General features: G+C 42.4%; 1 protein-coding gene across 2 annotated transcripts in view; it reads left to right on the forward strand.

The window, feature by feature from the left end:
- EPB41L5 (erythrocyte membrane protein band 4.1 like 5) overlaps nt 1-16,107 on the forward strand; it is a 63,886-nt gene that overhangs the window by 44,150 nt on the left and 3,629 nt on the right. The window contains exons 13-17 of one of the 2 annotated variants that reach the window (XR_007359148.1): nt 1,013-1,119; nt 1,917-1,944; nt 10,956-10,998; nt 12,233-12,342; nt 13,366-13,443. Coding sequence is in view for 1 of the 2 variants with exons in the window: in XM_048869702.2 (XP_048725659.1) it covers nt 1,013-1,119; nt 1,917-1,944; nt 10,956-10,998; nt 12,233-12,342 (288 nt within the window). In the remaining variant the exon portion in view is untranslated. The remainder of the gene's footprint in view (nt 1-1,012; nt 1,120-1,916; nt 1,945-10,955; nt 10,999-12,232; nt 12,343-13,365; nt 13,444-16,107) is intronic. The other variant, XM_048869702.2, reaches the window with a different exon arrangement.

The raw sequence follows: 16,107 nt of genomic DNA on the forward strand, positions 1-16,107 counted from the left end.
AGGGGAGGCAGATTTAGTTTACTATGTTTGGGATTTTTTTTTAAGTTCTCTTTTTTGGGCCCTGGGTCAATTAAGCTGTTATCATTTTGCTTTGTTGATCACATGAAGTCCATCTGCATACACATTGTGAAAAGTGCATTTTATAAATAGAAAAATATAATAAACATAGACATTATCATCACTTGTAAAGGGTATGAGGGTCACTTTAAGGACATTGTCAAATGGAAGTAGGTAATTTACTTGCACATCTCTGGAAAGCATAATCTGCAGTTCGGGCAGAACCCCTAGCAAATGTAATAGGGCTATTAAGGAAGTGAATGTAGGGCATGTTGAAAACATTGGCTTGTCAGCTCCGGAGAATGAAGTGACTTACATCTACAGAACAGGTGAAGTACAAGCAGTGACAATGCAAACTCACCACATGCTACCTTGCTGGAGCATGCTGGTTGTTCAGCTGCTTACCAATCCTTGGCCTGTCTGCTAGGCAAAGGAGCTGGAGATGGAGGCTCTGTATCCAAAGCCCATGAGCCCTCAGGTTCCTCTTTAGGTAAGAAGACCCGTCTTGAGAAAACAGCATAGGATTGGGAGTCAGAGCATCAAAGTTCTAATTTCTAGGTCTGTTCTAGTCTTCCTATATGATACTGGCTGAGTCTCTTGGGCTCTGATTTTTTCAAAAAGTGCACACAGTTACCATGATTGCGTGTTTAAAATGACAAAGTGTGTATTTTGAGGAATTTAACCCTTAAGGAATTGCTTCAGTTTCTGCTTCTGCAAATGGGGATAATATCTCCCTCAGCAGAGATTAAAATATTTGCAAAGTTCCTGAGTCCTTCTGATGAAAGGCACCATAGAAGCATAAAGTTGTTTGTCTCAGCAAGGTAGGATTGCTGAGCCATAAAGCAAACACCTACAAGTAAGTCAGACAAGGTATTTTGTCCCAGTTATGCCTATATTCTGCCTTTGTAAACAAGTGCTTTGTCCCATCGTTGTGTACCTTAACTTTCACTTTTAGTGGGAAAACAGAATACCAGACAACCAAGACCAACAAAGCCAGAAGATCAGCGTCCTTTGAAAGGAGGCCCAGCAAGCGATATTCAAGGAGAACGCTACAAATGAAAGGTAAACTGTGACCACACATTGTAGGCAGCACGGCCCACAATGAGACTCAGATAGAGTAACATCTTGTGCTGATTCTAGACAGGAGTTCTTGTGTGGACGTTTCTCCTCATCTTGGATGATGATTTTTATAATGATCCATCTTTCCTTTGAGTCATTGCTCTTGGAACATATTTGCGACACAGTGTGCTTAACAAACTGGGTGACTTCAGGTTGTCTTTGACATTTTGTGAGGTTGCCTAACAGCTAAGTCACCTATGAATACTGTAAGATGTTTATAGAGAAAAATAATTGGTCTAATAAGTAAAGAATTAACCAATATATGAGCATGATCCTTCATTGAATCCCTTTGCTGTCTGTCTGTACTTTCTGTGTCAGCTTAAAACTCCCCATCCTTGCAAGACCTTGAATAACTCTTCCCCTGCTTGCATCTCAGCCATTGTCCCACCTTGTGACCGACATGCTGCCAGTTTTTCTTGCCTTGATATTCCCTTTGTCTCCTTCTCTCACTCTTGCTTATGCCTGGAATGACCTTCATGTCTGCTTTCAGATCCCTTCATAAATCCTAGTCTCCAGTTTAAAAATGTGTTCTTCGTGCTTCATACGTATTTGCTTTGCAACTCGTTATTTGCGGTCACTCTAGTCTTTTCCTGTGTTTGTTTAATTTAGGTTGTAAGCTCTTTGGGGGAAGATATCTTATTTTTAAGTGTCATGGATATTTATTTATGGTGCTATATAAATACTAACAGAATGAATGCAAATTTAAATTTGTAATCGATCTTGTCTGGAATTTTTTGCAGCAAACGTGGCTAAACTTGAAGAAACAAGGTAGGAGACATTCTGCTATTTAATTTCCTTTCGGTTCAGTCTGTATTTAGTTACGTGTGTGTATGGAGGCAGGTTATAAGGTTAGTTCAGATCTAAAGGAGCACTATTAATTTAGCTTTTAAGACCAGAAGGAACCATTTGATCATCTAGCCTGACCTCCTGAATAACACAGGCCACAGTGAAAGTTGCTTTTTCAGTTTGGGTAGGTCCTTCCTATTTTTCAGTGGAGAGCTGCTGGTTTTAGGTGATGCTGTCTCAGTGGAGATATTGCCAAGAATGCATCCTAGCAAGCAAAAATACTTTTGAATTCTGGGGAAGTGGGTTTATGACTAACTCCAGTCCTGACTTGCTTTCAAATGTTGGTGAGGAGGATAGCAGGATTTTTCTGTTGTGCCGTGAGAGAGTCAAGCAGACAGGAATAAGAGGAGTTCTTCTTGCTGATGTGTCTCTACTACAATGATGCAATTGAAATACAAAGCTTGTGGAATTTACGAGTGGGGAGGAATACTGTAGAACTAGACACTTCCACCAAAATTATTCTCTTCATTTTTACACTTATGCCTTGACCTATAATAATAATCAGTAGGGAGAGTGCCCAACATTTTAGGAGTGAGTCTGTAGTTTTCCTTCTGCATTTGTGCAGCACCTAGCCCAGTGTAATCCTGGTCAATGTCTGAGCCTCCTAAGTACTACTGCAATACAAACAATAAGTAATATTCTCCAGTTACCAATTCTCTTTCTAAACCTTAGAAATCAACCCGTTTAATTACTTCACATTCCTCCTCTTCCTTCTTGAAAGAGGTCTTCCAGGATTATATTATCATTGTTGTAGCAAAGTGCTTCTCTAAAGCTTGTACCACTGTAGTATCTGTGCTGTTTTCACATAAATGTTCACATCCACAAGGAACAGCTCTCCTTTTCAGCCCTCAGATCCTGGTAACTTGTAGAGTCCTATTCCAAATGCAGTTGGGGCAACCCCCTCAATGCCTACCCAGAGGAGTTGTACTCGGCTGGTTCTCACCTCTCTCCCTTGCATCTCCAAGTCCTAGCATAGAAGGCCCTCCTGTTGAGGGCCTGCATGTTGCTCTCCGTCAGCCAGAAAGGGTTACAAGGAAAGCCCTGTGAGGCACAACCCTCGGTTTTCCCACCCCCGCTCCCCAAGCACAGCACTTCTGGGGAGCCTGTAGCCCTTGCTGGATCAAGGGACCAAATTCTGTGCCAGATTAATGTATGTACTTGATCCAGCAAGGGCTAGAAGCTCCCCAGAACTGCTGTGCTCGGGGAGCATGGGTTGGAAACAAGAGGCTGTGCCTCCCATGTCTTATCCTTCACCTCTATTTGTATGTAGTGCTGCTACTGTGCCACCTTCTACAGCAGTTATCCATCTGGCCGAGAGTATAACTCACCTAGGGAAATGCTGTGGGTTGCAGCAGCAGAAAATTCCATAGTGGGCTTGGAAATAAGTAAGATTCCCATAGCCCAGTTTATGCTTTTGTTGTGCTATAGAGTTGTACATCCTGAAAAGTCCTGAGTGGAAGCCATTTCATGCTGTTGAAGGGTTCAGGGTGCAATCCGGAGCAGTGAGGGGTTCTAAGTGTGGGTGCCTCAAATGCTTTGCTACTGTAGCTCCTTGCCTGGGACGTTCACTGTCAGCAGCAAGCATGCAGGTCACACCCCTGAGTGTCTGTGTATAACTAAAGTCCTGGTCCAACAACTCTGATCCCAGCAGCTGGCCAGCAACACATCATTCACACTTCCTGGTCTCTACCAGCATTTGTTAGAACCAGCAAGATGATTCCAGCACACTCTGTCCCAAATTTTCCCAACACTGTGCTCTGAAATGTCCAGCCCTCTCCTGGATAGTTCAGAAGAAAAATAAGGTTTGTTTGTTCCTCTAAGGACACAAAAGCACATCACAGAGTATTAACTTAACTGAGGTAAATACACCATTCCAATTAAACACAGCACTGAGTTGCTTTATAGTAAAAATAAATCAAGTTTATACACAGTAGGACATAGGTTAAGTGTTGACAGGTAAAAGGAATAAAGTTATAAAGGGTTACAAGCAAATAAAAGTGAAAACACACATCTAAAAGTCTAAAACTTAATCTAGCAAAGTGTAGGCGTTGTTTGCGATGGTTTCTCGCCTGTATTCAGTTTCCAGAGACTTCAGTCACTATCTCGCCCCTTGATTGAAGGACCCATCTTTCTCAGTTTGTAAGAGCTCTGTTCCATTTTGTCTGTCAAGTGATGGATGCCAAAAATGGCATCTGTCTGCTTATATCTACTTTGTTACAAGAGGCAGGGTGACTTTATGCTGTTTTTCCCTTCCCGTGGCCTTTCCACCTCTCTGTATGTAAGTAGGGCTTCCACTGTTTTGATTCCACCATGCTGAATTTACATAGGAGACAGGTGAATAGCTGCCTTCTCTCCTGTCTGGAAGGGAACCTGTTTGGCCACAGACAGTAAAGCACAATATCATTACGTATCCGTATTTCCTTATATAATGTTAATGCACACATTTCACAATGATATTAATTACCAGTGTGTAACTGCATTCCAGAAAAGTCGTCACTCTATACACTTTTTTATAACACCATAATATTGTATACAATCAATTGATTCATAGAATCATAGAATCATAGAATATAAGGGTTGGAAGGGACCCCAGAAGGTCATCTAGTCCAACCCCCTGCTCGAAGCAGGACCAATTCCCAGTTAAATCATCCCAGCCAGGGCTTTGTCAAGCCTGACCTTAAAAACCTCTAAGGAAGGAGATTCTACCACCTCCCTAGGTAACGCATTCCAGTGTTTCACCACCCTCTTAGTGAAAAAGTTTTTCCTAATATCCAATCTAAACCTCCCCCACTGCAGCTTGAGACCATTACTCCTCGTTCTGTCATCTGATACCATTGAGAACAGTCTAGAGCCATCCTCTTTCGAACCCCCTTTCAGGTAGTTGAAAGCAGCTATCAAATCCCCCCTCATTCTTCTCTTCTGCAGGCTAAACAATCCCAGCTCCCTCAGCCTCTCCTCATAACTCATGTGTTCCAGACCCCTAATCATTTTTGTTGCCCTTCGCTGGACTCTCTCCAATTTATCCACATCCTTCTTGAAGTGTGGGGCCCAAAACTGGACACAGTACTCCAGATGAGGCCTCACCAATGTCGAATAGAGGGGAACGATCACGTCCCTCGATCTGCTCGCTATGCCCCTACTTATGCATCCCAAAATGCCATTGGCCTTCTTGGCAACAAGGGCACACTGCTGACTCATATCCAGCTTCTCGTCCACTGTCACCCCTAGGTCCTTTTCCGCAGAACTGCTGCCTAGCCATTCGGTCCCTAGTCTGTAGCTGTGCATTGGGTTCTTCCGTCCTAAGTGCAGGACCCTGCACTTATCCTTATTGAACCTCATCAGATTTCTTTTGGCCCAATCCTCCAATTTGTCTAGGTCCTTCTGTATCCTATCCCTCCCCTCCAGCGTATCTACCACTCCTCCCAGTTTAGTATCATCCGCAAATTTGCTGAGAGTGCAATCCACACCATCCTCCAGATCATTTATGAAGATATTGAACAAAACCGGCCCCAGGACCGACCCTTGGGGCACTCCACTTGATACCGGCTGCCAACTAGACATGGAGCCATTGATAACTACCCGTTGAGCCCGACAATCTAGCCAGCTTTCTACCCACCTTGTAGTGCATTCATCCAGCCCATACTTCCTTAACTTGCTGACAAGAATACTGTGGGAGACCGTGTCAAAAGCTTTGCTAAAGTCAAGAAACAATACATCCACTGCTTTCCCTTCATCCACAGAACCAGTAATCTCATCATAGAAGGCGATTAGATTAGTCAGGCATGACCTTCCCTTGGTGAATCCATGCTGGCTGTTCCTGATCACTTTCCTCTCATGCAAGTGCTTCAGGATTGATTCTTTGAGGACCTGCTCCATGATTTTTCCAGGGACTGAAGTGAGGCTGACTGGCCTGTAGTTCCCAGGATCCTCCTTCTTCCCTTTTTTAAAGATTGGCACTACATTAGCCTTTTTCCAGTCATCCGGGACTTCCCCGGTTCGCCACGAGTTTTCAAAGATAATGGCCAATGGCTCTGCAATCACAGCCGCCAGTTCCTTCAGCACTCTCGGATGCAACTCGTCCGGCCCCATGGACTTGTGCACGTCCAGCTTTTCTAAATAGTCCCTAACCACCTCTATCTCCACAGAGGGCTGGCCATCTCTTCCCCATTTTGTGATGCCCAGCGTAGCAGTCTGGGAGCTAACCTTGTTAGTGAAAACAGAGGCAAAAAAAGCATTGAGTACATTAGCTTTTTCCACATCCTCTGTCACTAGTTTGCCTCCCTCATTCAGTAAGGGGCCCACACATTCCTTGGCTTTCTTCTTGTTGCCAACATACCTGAAGAAACCCTTCTTGTTACTCTTGACATCTCTGGCTAGCTGCAGCTCCAGGCCCTCTGGATAACATTCCTACATGCCCGAGCAATATTTTTATACTCTTCCCTGGTCATATGTCCAACCTTCCACTTCTTGTAAGCTTCTTTTTTATGTTTAAGATCCGCTAAGATTTCACCATTAAGCCAAGCTGGTCGCCTGCCATATTTACTATTCTTTCGACTCATCGGGATGGTTTGTCCCTGTAACCTCAACAGGGATTCCTTGAAATACAGCCAGCTCTCCTGGACTCCTTTCCCCTTCAAGTTAGCCCCCCAGGGGATCCTGGCCATCCGTTCCCTGAGGGAGTCAAAGTCTGCTTTCCTGAAGTCCAGGGTCCGTATCGTGCTGCTTACCTTTCTTCCCTGTGTCAGGATCCTGAACTCAACCAACTCATGGTCACTGCCTCCCAGATTCCCATCCACTTTTGCTTCTCCCACTAATTCTACCCGGTTTGTGAGCAGCAGGTCAAGAAAAGCGCCCCCCCTAGTTGGCTCCTCTAGCACTTGCGCCAGGAAATTGTCCCCTACGCTTTCCAAAAACTTCCTGGATTGTCTATGCACCGCTGTATTGCTCTCCCAGCAGATATCAGGAAAATTAAAGTCACCCATGAGAATCAGGGCATGCGATCCAGTAGCTTCCGTGAGCTGCCGGAAGAAAGCCTCATCTACCTCATCCCCCTGGTCCGGTGGATTCAATTGCTTATCAGTTGAGGTTCAGCTCCCTGCCCCCCACCTCCCATCTTTGTACACCAATAAGTCTTTGAAATTGATTTTTCTGAGGGTTACGCTCAAAGTATAGTTTATTCAAGTTGTGAGGATGCTGACATGGAGTCGGGTGGTGAAGGAAGCTCCATGCTCTTTCTTACCCCATTCTGTTAGCTTAATAGCTTTGTTTACCTAATATTTAAAAAAAAAAAAAGACTTTAATTGTCTTTGCCTGAAGATCGGGCTGGTCTGAGAATCAAATACACGTTCCTTTGTTTAAGCGAGACCTGTTTACCAGCTCCCTCTGATATGCCTAATTTAAACACACTTTAGTCATAATTCCAACATGCAGCCATAACTCTTAATACAAATCATGTACATACATTATGCAAGCATATAAATGATCAGTGAGTTATTTGTTTTCAGATGATACCTCACAAGGCATATTTTGTACAAAGATCAGTACACTAGTGTGTAGGGTGTGAATATTGGGGTTCTTAAGGTCACACATGCTTATAAAGACAAGCTAACCCACTCAAACACCCCAGTGTACTTGCACTCCACTGCCCATGGTACATAGGCCTGGATGTTTTCCAGTGTGAGGCTGGCAGATCATTCTTCTCCCACAGTGCCTCCTCTATAATGACATTCCATAGGGGCTTCATCTATTTCCAGAGCCAAAATCATATTCCTTTCGAGGCTGACTAGATTATAACAACAAGCTATTGGCTCTTCCTCCATGAGCCCAGGGGGAATTAGGTTTGTTTAGCTCATTGAATTTAATGTTTCAGAGTAACTGGACTGGCCTCGTTTTTCTTTGATGTGTTTCTTCCTGTTCCTGGACGTTCTCCCCTCCTTTATAGTTGGGTTTTCATTTAGTAACTCCATGCGAATCCAGCTCATTAGGTGGAGCTAGCAGTGGGGGCTGGGTGGGAGAGCAGAGAAGAGAAACCAAGGTGAATGGTGTCACTTCCCTGGCCTGTCTGATTGCCACCCATTAACTGGCGCCAAAGAAACCAGGTTGAAAATCCCCTGGTTGAAGTAATACATAAGATTTAAAAACATAATAAAACTCTCAGTAGGTTGTTTTGTTGTGGGCTGTTTTTTATTCTCCGCCATTCAGTAATCACTGATGCAAAGGGATATTTGATCTGGCAATTTCTGTGGGTAGAGGCAGATGAAATTTAAAAGCAGTAAAAGTGCAAATGCATGCTGTGGCGGGGAAGCTAAAAGAAAACAGGTTGGAGGTAAGATTGGGAGAGTAGGAAGAGTTCGTAAGATGAATTTGTATTGGAGAAAGGATAGGCAGTGTTTTGAGTAAACTATAGGTTACAGCAAGGAGGAAGTTTTTTTGAGGTGAGACTTGAATGGTATGAAGGAAGAGCTCTACACCAGTGGTTCTCAAGCAGCGGTACATGTATCCCGGGGATTATGCAGAGGTCTTCCAGGAGTATGTCAACTCATCTAGATCACTGTTTCTGAACGTGGGAGTTGCTGGATGGGCTTGGAGGGGGGAGGGAGGTCGCAAGTACAGGGCTGGCGTTCGGGGGTGGCAAAGTAGGGCAGTTGCCCCGGGCCTCACGAAGCTAAGTTACATGCTTGAGCCCCAAGCAGTGGGGCTCAGGCTTCAGACTCCTGAAAGGGGTATAGTAATCAGGAAAGGTTGAGAACCATTGCCCTACTCAGATAGGCCATTGCTAGTGAGAGAGTGAGATCCCCTTCTCTGTTCAAGATATGCAGAGTAATAGCAACTGAGGACCAGATTGGAGGACGTGAGTGGGTAGATATAAGTCACAGAGAGTGAGTGAAGTGTAGCCATACTTCGAAACTGAAGTGACAAGGAAGCTGATAGATTCTACAAAGCCAGGTTGCTTTTGCTCCATCTTCATAGTCTGGGGGTTGTAGTAATTTTTGGGTAAGGGGCTGAGCCTCTGGGTTCTCTTCCTTAGTATGGTTCTGGGCAAGTCTCTTCACTATTCTCTGCATCATTTTTCCCCATCTGTAAAATGAGGTTAATACTGACCTACCTCCCAGTGATGCTGGGTGTTCGAAAGCTTAATTAAAGTCTGTAAAGTGCTTTGAAATCCTCGGATAGGGGCGGTAGATGTGTAGTTTATTTATTAGTGCTAATAATTGCTCTTCACATTTTGTCGGTATGCCATTTTACTTGAATCTCATGTTCAAACCAGCCTTGCTGCAGGAAGAAGAGCTCGGTACAATTTCCCCGCCTGCCAGTGCTGAAGGCTTTAGTTTCCCTGATACTCACCTTGGTGTTGTGTCATGGCACATTCACCCCCAGAGCAATGAGTGCTGTTTCTGAAACTGCACACTCAAGCATCACTAATTAAAATGCATCATGAAAGATGCATGTTGTTTCTTTTGTATTAACTCATCGGTGAGGAATGTGTTGATTGTACAAGCATTCCTCAGTATTTTTTTTAAAGGTGCAGTACTGTGTACTTGTAATGCCACTCTGCACTTCCCCCTCAGTGCAGAGAGCACGGTAAGAGAACAGCCAGAGTGTAGCTTGTATGATCTTGGTTGGTGTTATACCTATAGGGCTATTTAAGTAAAAGGACTTCAAAAATATTGAAACCAGTTTACTCAGCAGGTTGACTGACAGGATGGTTACTCTGTGCAAATGATACCAATTGTCCCAGCCAGAAGCAACTGGGGCATTAATAGAATCTGGATTAAACTCTTTTTTAAAATGAGAGATTGGAAAAGAAGCTTTTTTTAGACTAAGTCTTAACATTTTTGGTTAAGATCTGTATATCTGGCATGTATGTGTGTTGGCTGTGGTGTTTTTCTCTTCCATGTCTTTCTGCCCATGCCCAGCATGTGAGGAAACCCTATCTGAGACTGAATCCTGAATTCCTTCAGCATCCCTTCCCCTAGACCCTTTATTACAGCTGCCATCCATCTAGTGAAGAAGGCAGAAGGGGAACACATTTGGATTTCCACTTCTAAATGGATTGGACTCAGTGTTACCATCTCCCAGGATATTTGGGGTTTTTTCTTATAGCCCCTGCTCATGGAGTCATGTGAATACATGAGAATCTCAGCTTTCATTTAAATATAAAAAGTTTCTATCCCTTGTAATTGTGGAGAAGATCTTAAAAATGTGAAATGTGTGCAATTTACAGACTCAGATATTAGAAGACAAATAAAAAGAATCCAAAATCTGTTTTTTAACTCATGAATTTTTTGGTGGCCTGACTCATTATTTTTGAGTATCTGACTAGGGCTAGCAATACTCTGGGCTTCTGGGGCTTGTAGGGAGAGTAGCCTTGTAATATACAATGTAAACTGTTGCTTTAGAACCTTCCTTCTGTGCAACTTCATGAGACTTCAGATAATAGCAGTTATGTAATCTCAGCCATTTTCTGTCCAAAGTTAATTATACAATGAGCGTATAACAGTAATGAATAGGGAAGGTACTTTTGCCATCTGTCTTACGTTGAATGTTTAAAATCTGGCTCTGTATATGCAAAAATTGCATTAAGTGTTAAAGGCATGCCTGCTTAGTGTTGTCCTTGCCCCAAGGAAATTTCATATTATCCAACTAGACATCATGGAATGGCAAGGGAAAAAGTCAGACAGGATATAGTGAAACTCCAGCCTGAACAAATTGGGAGTCTGGTAGCCCTGCTGTCATTGAAATGAGGTTGCTGACCACAGGCATAAGGTTTTTAACTTCATTTGGAAAGTGATTTTTAGATTAAATGGTGTAGAAAGACCTCTAGTAAATTGTTGTTCTACTTGAAATCTATCTGATTTTGGTCCCCCACACAATTTATAAACATATATCTTGATCCCTGAAAGATTCTGATTTAAATTTTTCTTGCTTTTCAGCATTCCGAACAATGTCTTACATCAAAATAATGGATCACAACAAGTAAGGCAATCTCTACGGCATTCATTTCTGAGACTGTTTCCCTAAACATAGAAGCTTCGTTGGTCTTCACAAGTTTCAAGAGTTGGGGCCTTATGCTAACCTTTTTAAATGCAGTGGCTTCCTTTGACTGACTATTGATTCTAAAGTTACACATTAAACTAGACTCTTATTTCAGCTACTAAGTGACAAGTGGGATCATTGGTTAACTCGGCATGGAGGATTTTAGCTAACTAGCTGGAGAGGGAGATTCCCCCACCCTCTCCAACATGTAAACATATTAAATTATGCATAAGTTGTTTAACTGTGTATGATCTTTGAGAGCTATAGTAACCTGCAAAACTGTACTAATGCTCTGCAAGTTAAACTGCACACAAAGGAGAGGGACAGAGCTTGCTGGCAGTTTTGCTTCCATCTCTTACTAGCATTCTGGGCTACTGCTCTGGTATTTTTAAAGGGACACGTACTTCTGCTACATCAAGGATAAATTACTGGCAACATCTAAATTTTTTTTTGTTTTTCATAAAACTTTTGATGCACTCATCCCCTCAGCATCTGTGCATGGTAGGTGCTTTGTGTCACTAAAAACAACCATTATGAAAACATAACCACCTCCCTCCCCAGTTACTAGAATGATACACCAGAGGGGTTAGGTTTCAGAGGCGTGGACTCTTCAATAGGAATGCCCTGCCACCCATTCTGGAGTATGTCAGCTGAAGGGGTGGACAGTAAGTGCAACAGAGCAGATCGGACACCACCAGGGGGTGATCTTCTAGGCCATTAAAAGTATAATCCCTTCAGCTACATCAGGAAGCAAACAGATGTGCTGGTGCTCAAGGTTAGCTGCTTTATTCAGCACCAGTTGATGCTTCTGGGTGCTATTCAGGGGTAGATGAATTGCAGTAATCCTGCTTTTGGGTTACAAAGTTGCAGATCACTGTTGCAGAGCTAGTCACAGAGGGGAACAGTTGCTGCATCCGGGACAAACCATGAATGAAAGAGGGCGCTGCAGCTGTTACCTGCAAATCCAAGAGCAGTGCTGTACCCAGTATGACCCTGGTACTGTTACTGGCATTTGAAAAGTGGGACATGTATCTCCAGTGGGGGGAAGTATCTATGGGAGACGTCTTGTCAAGCCTCATGTTTGGGCACGAGGAGGAGTTGTTTTTTTCTGTGTGTCACTGTCACGCGGTAAAGTGTTTAAGATGACTTGCTTGTTTTTGTTTTATTTCCCAAGAACTGGAATGCAAAGCCGACCCTGCCTGTCATCATTCCGTCTGGCCCAGTCTTAGTGGAAATAGAAAACTTTCCTAGGAGCCCTGGAGCCAGCCAGCAAGACATGAAATGGTGCGTTCTGCAGACCCTTGCTAGTTTCTTTGATTGAAAGGGAAAGGTCATTCGCTTATATACAGTCCAAATGCCTTTCTTTTTATAGTTAATCTGCTGTTAAACTACCTGTATTGTCTTTTTGAGAAGAATAAATTGTGGGTCAGGTCAGTGGTGATAAAGCTGGATCAGTGCTTTGAGGCCAGGCGGAGAGTGCTGCAGAGGCAACCTGCTCAGCTTCTGAGGGAATCTTTGCTGCTATTCCTATGGAGGAATCTACTGCAGCATTTTCTAGCTCTGGTGGGAGTTGTTCCACCCTCTACGGCCAACATAGTCTCTGTGACCCAGTGTCTGGAGGCATGCAGCCCAGGAACAGAGACTTATCCTGTTAGATCCTGGGAAAAACGTGCCAATCATAAATCAAGTTCTTTCTGGATGTGTCCCAGAAATCTTATGCAATGGGTAAACTAACTCTACAGTGCAAAGAGAGGAGGAGTTTGTTTGGGGAAACTGAAATGGTTGAAGGATAAGAGCTTGATTTCATTTAATTAAAATGTCTGCTCTTTATATACCAGAATTTGGGTGAGATTGAGAGAGCAGCTCTTAGTCTTTTCACTCGTTGTCTCCTATAGCATGGGTTGTGACTTCAAATGGGGATGCAGTAATGGAAATGGAGCTCTAATTTGTTAGGCTTTGAGAAGCAGCTGTGATGGGATGCAATGGATTTAAAGCTCTTATCCTAAGCGGTTTCAGTCCTCAAAAGAAAAGGTCCTCCATTTGGCTAGAATCTGATTCTGTTTTGCTTTTATGTCTCTTAAAGACAAAACTATGTAAATATGGTTAATACCTGACAGTAATGGTGTAAAGAACTGCATTGTACAAATCTAACTAATTACATATTAAGTGGGGTTTTTTTAAATATACTGGATCTTGGATTTAAAGAGGGAGAATAATTCTGCTCTGCATCTGCTGCATTGTAATTCTGCTGCAAAACATTTGATGAAATGGTGCTTTCTCTTTTTCTTTTGCCCTTGATTTGCCTAGTATCTGAAATCTCTGGGTTGTCTGTGGTGATCTCGTTGATCGGTCGATTTCTTCCCTGGTGGTGGTGGTGGGTGAAAGGTGGTTGTATCTTTATTCTTTCAGCCTTCTCAGTATGATTTTGTTCTGTATTTACTCAGTCTAACTGCAAGGTGCTTGCTAGAATCTGGTAACTTCTTCGTTCGGAACATTTGACTCCAGCTCCAAACGGCTCTACATAGGTCTTTTATGGTGGTAGCAATACTGTTATGTAGCAGTAATAAGGTTTCTGTTCTATATTTAAGTTCCATTACTTCTGTTCAGAAGCTGAGAGAATTTACAGGCCCATCTGTGGTAGTTTTGATCCCAGTGTGCCTGTGTTAGGATTAAGAGCCTGAACCTGTGTTGCTGACAGACCTTGTCCGGAAATCTAGCTCTTTGCTAGATTCAGCTGCAGAAGGAAGTTTGTCTGTAGAAGAGGGTGGGTGAACGTAAAATTTATCTGTGTGTTACCTAATGTAACATACCCCAAGAAAACATCCATTCCTACTTGACACAGTTTTAATATATTCACTTAGAAGAAAATAAAACTTTCTCTGTGTTTATAAAAAATATTGTAGTAACTTATGGAGCAGCTTTCTTTCTGGTAATGTGGGTTTAACATGGTTTGCTAGCAGCTGTTCTGTCTGCTGTGGTAAGGGATGCGTCTAGCCTTAAAATGGGGAAATAAAGAACAGTTTGGAGCTGTGTAGTCAACTATGTGTGCTGCATTCAAGTTTCACAGGCTGGAAATGGGGTTTGGTGGACACATTGCTGAAACATATGTGTCTAGTTGGAGAGCTGTGACTTACATGACTTGGTATCTTAGTGTCTTGTTGCAGCTAATGGGTTTTTTTCTAAACTGCTCTCTGCTTTTAATTGGCCTATTTCCGCATGTATTGGCTTTGGCTTCTGTCACAGAAAAACAGTCCTCCTTTTTGAAAAATAATGTCCATGGATAGCTGAAAACACTGAAATATTTCAGGTTATTTTTTTATAGTGGTGATTGGGGTGAATGGATTAGGGTTAAGGATCTAACCTGTCAATTTCTGGGTGTTGTTCCTTGCAGATCCCTTTACTGGCTACATTACAGCCCTTCCTTTAATTTAAAACTGGAATACTGCAGGTGTCATAAAAAATGATGAGTCAGATCATAAGAAGGATTTTCAGTCTTTTTGTTTTCTGATTTTGAAATCCTCTGCTCTATTGTTTAAATTCCTCAGTACAGAAGAGGTTTCTGCACCCTTTTGGCCATACAAATCCAAATGTAACCATCAAACAATGTGAGGTATTAACTGCAAAACTGGAGGTCCCCAAACACAAGCAGCATCTTTCTGGCTTTGTGCTGGACTAAAAGAGTTGCTTCTGGGATAAAACGGGGAAGAAGCAATAACAGGTTAGCAAATCTATTTCTGTGTCAGGGAGCATGCAGAGATCTTACTACCTCCTGTTGTGACCAGCTTTTCATTTGGTTTCTTAAATTATAAAAATTAGGGAATAACTTAAAAACAAACCATTTGATGGCTGTTTTAACTTTTGGACCCATATGCCATTTCTTCACAATATGCATTGCAAAGAACAAAATTCTGCGCTCCTGTGGGTGAAAGTTATGCAAATCTTCTCTCCTTTCTAAAGGAGGACTGTCTAATCATTTACCCCTGTTGTGAATCCTGCATGTCTTTTCTGCTTCCCTGTCTAGTGCGATCTTTTAGCTAATGTCCTGCCTGCTCAATTGTTTTGGTGTGGTTAAAAGTATTAAACTGAACTTACTGGGACATGAGACCTGATGAAATATGAACACTTTGTAGCTGTATCTGATGATCCACTTACTTGTTTATGGTTAAACTAAATGACCGACTCTAAAATTACGCTATTTAAAGGGGGCTATTTTAGGAATTTGCTCCCTTGAATAGCTTAGAGAAAAAGAGAGAGCTTGTTTTTTTGTGAGCGTGTCTTACAGAGTGTATGTCAGCCTCACGTAAACCATTATAATGCGGGATTCCGAATCGGATAGAGAAAACAATGCTGGAACAGTCTCTACATGTTGGTTCATTTTTTTCCATCTTGAGGCTTCTTATAAGAAAACGCTTAAAAGTTCTAAAATCCAATCATGCAGGTGTCTGTTTCAGTGGACCAAGTTAATTATCCCAAGGCCATATTGCTTCCCGCATAAGAATTACTTGGCACTTGCATAAATATATTAATGTCAGGACAGTGCTTTATACATGAATCGTGCTGTATCCTGTTAGTCTTCCTAAGCCCTTGAGGACTTTATTCCCAGTGTGGAATGCATTAGCACTGGCAATGTATAGTCACTTTTGTATTGCTACATTTTTCAAACAAATTGGAAGACAAAGTCTTGGCCTTTTCCTAAAATAATCCACCTCCAATCATATAATCATATCATATCATATTCAAGATAATCAAGTACAGCTATGATCAGGTTCTTTAGTGAATTCTGCTAATGAAATGTGAAAGATGTGCTGTAGTGATCCCTTCTTTGACTATAATGCTTGTTTTTATGATGTCCTCTTTCCTCCTTTCCCCCTCTTTTCATTTGCCTTGAGAACCTGCCTTCTTTGGTAGCTTTAAACCTTGTTGTTGCATGCAGTAGCTTGTTTCCACTGTGCATTGAGACATGTCATTCAAACCCTTTAATGCCGCTAAACATGTAAAGCACTCTTTCAAGGAGGTGTATTCCTTCGTGTCTTCGCCTGTTTTCTCATC

The sequence above is a fragment of the Caretta caretta genome, chromosome 11 (assembly GCF_965140235.1).
Source record: "Caretta caretta isolate rCarCar2 chromosome 11, rCarCar1.hap1, whole genome shotgun sequence".
Taxonomy (NCBI): domain Eukaryota; kingdom Metazoa; phylum Chordata; order Testudines; family Cheloniidae; genus Caretta; species Caretta caretta.